General features: G+C 37.2%; 1 protein-coding gene across 1 annotated transcript; it reads right to left on the bottom strand.

The window, feature by feature from the left end:
• Positions 1-335: 335 nt before the first annotated feature.
• On the bottom strand, positions 336-2,024 carry LOC110459385. The gene has a single exon (XM_021511612.1). The coding sequence runs from the start codon at positions 2,022-2,024 to the stop codon at positions 336-338; it is 1,689 nt and encodes a 562-aa protein (XP_021367287.1).
• Positions 2,025-5,149: the final 3,125 nt, after the last annotated feature.

Below are 5,149 nucleotides of genomic sequence, written 5' to 3'. Positions count from 1 at the left end.
ACCCATGTTCAAAATTAAAAAAATAAATAAACACGCCACATTTTTCAAGACAGCACAATTTATTTTCATATATATTTTAGCTAAGACAGACATTTACTGGTGAATATTGAGAATATGGTATCGTGGGCAAAAGTCAGATAATGTCTAATGTTGAGTATTTTTTAAAGTTTGAATTTCCATTATCTGGTATAATTATTTAAAATTTTAACAATTTCCAACAAATGCGATATATAATGTATGTTAAGATTAACCACTCTGCAGGTCCATGATATATATCCGGGGTTGCAGTTCGAGTCAGCTTTGTATTATCCAAACATGCAGTGTCAGTGTAATTGTTACGAGATAATGCATTGTTGTTTGTGTAGCGCACTATTGTACTGTTTAAGTTTGACATTGTTAAGCCCAAACACAGACCATAGCACATTTTCCCTGTCTACACCAACAGCAATCGTTCTGAAGTTGTCGGTGTGTATGATCCTGATGAATTCACCACGCCCACTGATGAGTAGGACACTTTTGTTGTTATGGTCCCCTATGACTAAGTTACCCACACTGTCATACACCACACCCCGGGGGTTAAATGGTGCACATCCTGACTGTGACGTTGGTTGACGTTTATGAGGGACTTCACCATCATATACAAAAAGTTTCTTAAAATCTGTGTCCATTGCAACAACATATGGTTTCCCTTCACCACCATCATGTGTACTATCCCAGTAAGTCATTACGACATTGTGAGTGATAGGACACTCTGAGGTCCTGTATGGTGTACACACTAATGGCTTCCCAATCCTAGCAGTCGATGAAGTAAGTACCAATGTACCTTTTGTGGTGAATTTTGAAATGTGTTTGGCCATTCCCACAATGACATGGTTACTGGCTGTAACACTGATACAGAGTGGTGTCTCCCTGGTGCTGAATCGTAATACTAGTCGTCCTGACATGAGCTTTGCGATGTTGTTTTTCCTGTCACAGATCCACAGTGTGTTGGTTGTGGGTGACAGACGTATGTCTCTGATCATAGCATTGTGATCAACCTTCTGTATTACTTCGCCCTTCCTGTTTAATAGAGTTATGGTGATATCCTCACTAGTCCAAACCTGCCCGTCAGTGGTGGGACACACAGAAGATATAGAACATGAAGGTGTCCACTCCTCCAAGACCTTTGTGTGAGGCAACAGACTGGTCCTGTCCTTTCTTCTTGTGGACTTTCGTTGCGTAGGCGATATCTTAACCTTTCGTTTTGACTGCTGTTGTGTAGAGGATGTCCTTCCTTTGTTTTCTGAACTCTCTTGAGTAAGGGATGAGCCTTGTACAGCAGCTGATCCAAATGACAGGTCATGATCTAGCAAGGCTTGACCCTGATCTTGATATGAAATATTAACCTCTCCCAAAGCTTGTTTCAGGTGACCCTGCGGATTTCGGTTTGGAGTAAAGCTGGCAGTACCTAGGGTAGGTTTTACGGGGAGAGTGACTGAAGATTGAATATCACATACTGTGTCGTAGATTTGTATGTCAGAGCCACGCCGAAGTGCTACCTCACATTCCTGTACTTGTTGTTTTAGCTGAGTACTATACGTTTCTAGGTCCTGTTTGTAGGTTTGTAATAACTTGGTGTTATCTTCCTCCATTTGTTGATAGAGATACAGAGTCCGAGCTGTTAACTGGTCAAGATCTCCTTTTAATTTATTTGTTTGTGTCCGCAACTCGATTGAAAGTTTTTCAAAACGGCTGACATTATCCTTTAGTTGTGTGTCAGTAGAGGTGATATGCTGGTTAATTTGTACAAGGTGAACATTTTCAAGTTTGGCTATGAACTTTAAGATGCCTTGTGTCTTCTGAGGAATAATTTCATTAAGGTCGCACACTGTATGACGCCTATGTACAGTAGACAGGCACTTAGTACAAGCTGGTCTTTTGCATATTTCGCAGTAAAGGTCAAGTTGTCTGTCCTTGTGATGAATACATGTAGTTCGACCTTTGGCACGGAAAGGACTCTGTCCTTTGAATTTGGACGTGGCCATTTTGATGGAAAGATGTAAAAGCGTTGAAGATTATAAAGTTTGTTGTATAACCTATCTTTTGTGAATTTTTTAAAACAACCCCTATTGAAAGTTCCACACAGGAAGTATACAAATGACTCTTCACGTAATCCTGTGTATTAATATATTCCTTCTGTTGGCTTCATTAGTTCCATATTTCTTTTGTTGATGATTATGTCGTAGAATTGTAAAATAAATTTTAAAATGACAATGAATTAGTCGCTCACCTTGTCCTCATTGTCAGGTTGTCCACATTACATTGAACAACAATACTCAAGATACATAAGTCCATCGAAGCAGTGCATATATGCAACAACGTTTAGCACGAGTTTTATGTTAACTCAAATTAATCACCTCGGTAGGTCTGCATTATGTCTGCAGAAATTTGTAGATCACTAAATCACAAGACCATCAAGTGGACGTTTGACGATAAGACGACAGGTGGTGTGGCCTTGTGTATACCTTGCCGGTAAGTAGACCAACATATCATTGATTGTTCACGTGCGATACGTGGACTTAGGACAGTGACGACACATACAGGTATCTGAGTCTGCATAGCCATAAATTACCACCCAGTCACTCACCCCTTTTACAAAGAAATCATGTTTAGTTGTCCAGGCGTGTAGGAGCATGCATGGAGGTACGCAAGTGAATCCACCAAATTTTCAATTTAGAAAATATAAACCAAAATAAAAAAGCGTATGTGTGCTTGTAGCTTACTGACTGGATCAAACTGGGACAATGTACAGAACACATGTCATGTACTGCATTTTTCGATAAGGACTTGAAGAGTTTAATTACAGTCCTGTTTTTCTCGGTCAGGGTCATTGATCGTAATAATATCCCATAACGTAGTTGAGAAGGATTTATTCCACCGGTCAGTCTGACATGTTCTTTGCATTTTGCGTTCAGCTCCAAACAATTATACTTTAAATCTTACTGTCACCAATATGTCTTGAGTATTTACTACAGCAGTGTATCAAATGAAGGTCACATTGACCCATTTTCCACTAAACTATGTTTGGTTTAAATTTTGCATCAATTGTTATATATGTTTATTAGTTCCTTTCTAGAATACGTTTCACCAAACTAAGCAATATCTTATTTTATCGGTGTATTCTTTACAACTGTATATTTGAAACATTTTGTTATGGAATAAATCCGCCTTTACGGAAGGCAAACAAGTCGAACAGAACTAAACTTTAATTCGTTGAGAAACTCTTGCGACTGTTTTGCACTAGTTTCAGTTATAACTAGTTGTTATATAAAAAACGACATACAAAAGTGACATACAACATATACAATTTCGTCATATCGTTGTGTTTAATACATACATTGTTTGTGTAAAAAGTAAAAATTTGATATCACGTATTTCAAAACTAAGGAATCTAAATGAAGATAGCCGTTATATTATTGGTATAAATGATTAATGTTTTACGAGTTTGTCTCTGTGCTAGCGTCTCTCTGTATTTCTGAGTATAGGGCTACATTGTAGCATATGGGGTAAACCCGGTCAATGTACAACCGTGAATATTAGGAAAATGTTTTGTTATTAATCTGTGAAAGACTTTTAAAATTGCATTGATTAATGGTAAGTCTATAATAACTGAATTTCTGTGAGTCACCTTAAATAGGCCTCAACATTCAAGATGCTGGTGTCCTACAATATTTACGATATCCGTCTGTCCTTCCGTCTGTCTGTCCTCTGTCTAGCTGTCCGTCAACATTTGCATTTTGAGACATTAACTCAGAAACCAATATATTCATTATTTTTTATATTTGACATGGCAATTAAATGTGATGTATAGATGTGCAAAAGGATTAAGCAAATTGATAAGACTATATGATCAAAGTTAAGGTTAATGTTACTAAAACAATATCAAAATGAGATGAGGTAGAACCCTCGATTATATCATGGCAAAGTCGAAGGCGCAGGCAGGGTTAGCTATTAGATTTACTGAACGCTAGGCTAATTTTACCATTACACATCCGCGCGATTATTTTGCTGCACATCAAAGGACCAAACCTACTCGTATAATCTATACGACGGTTTGAGAAGATCGAGTCTTCGATTTTTTCAAAACATATTCATGGGGTATAAAGAAAGGTAAGACAGCGAAAGCCCTGAAATTGGGCAACGGGTGCGGTCGGGCACATGAGAGCCGGGGGTCTTTCTGACCTGCTTTTGTAGGGCTGTTAAAAAAGCCGGCTATTTGTGAATAAAGCTCCAGAAATACAAATCAAATAACGGAATAATTACAGACTCTGACATAATTTTTAACGTCCTATGGCTTTTTTTGTCATGACCCGTAGCTTTGCCAGTTGGCAGCGATTCCAAAATATCTACAATTTCCGAAATTGTAAAAGTCACTCTTCTAAGCACGAATGTAGGATATTGATACAAACCTGTCATTCCGTATATGATATTACTAATTATGATACAATCAATGAGATGAGATTAGGATATTTAAAAAAGAGTGTTTTCCTACCCACCTTAATCAAACAACAAAAGTGGGGAACAATTACCTCTCCGAAGGAACGATGAAATTTCAGATAAGAATATATAACATAAAACATACTGGGAGAAAGGACTTTCAAGCTTGTTAAAATAACACGACCCTGCCCCATATTTGAAATAAGAAAATACATTGAATACAACATATTTTTCAAGACAACGCCATTTATTTTCATAAATATTTAAGCTCAACATACATTAACTTTAGAATATGGTATCGGGGGGACAAAGTCAAATAATATCTAGGGTGTAGTGGTTTTTGCCCAAATAACATCAATACTATTGTCAAACATTATTTGTTTATGGTAAGATGAGATAGATATTGATTTTCCATTGTCTGGATTTCTTTTCTCTTTTTTCTTTTTGTTCCTTTTTAAAGTTAAACAATTCCCGATAAAAGTGATATAGAATGTCTGTTGAACTGATTTAATTTGTAGGTCGGGGGTTGAAGTTCAAGTCAGCTTTGTATTATTTAAGCATTGAACTGCTTTTGTATGGTATTTATGATCTATTTGAATGACACAGCTTTGCAAGCAAAAAACATAATGCGCGCTAGCGCATTATGAGTTGTTTGCTTGCAAAGCTGTGTCAT

The sequence above is a fragment of the Mizuhopecten yessoensis genome, unplaced genomic scaffold (assembly GCF_002113885.1).
Source record: "Mizuhopecten yessoensis strain PY_sf001 unplaced genomic scaffold, ASM211388v2 scaffold10059, whole genome shotgun sequence".
Taxonomy (NCBI): domain Eukaryota; kingdom Metazoa; phylum Mollusca; class Bivalvia; order Pectinida; family Pectinidae; genus Mizuhopecten; species Mizuhopecten yessoensis.
This window is presented reverse-complemented; position numbering and strand designations above follow the sequence as displayed.

Coding starts and splice junctions, on each gene's coding strand:
- LOC110459385 (XM_021511612.1), bottom strand. CDS start 2,024: ATGGCCACGTCCAAATTCAAAGGACAGAGTCCTTTCCGTGCCAAAGGT.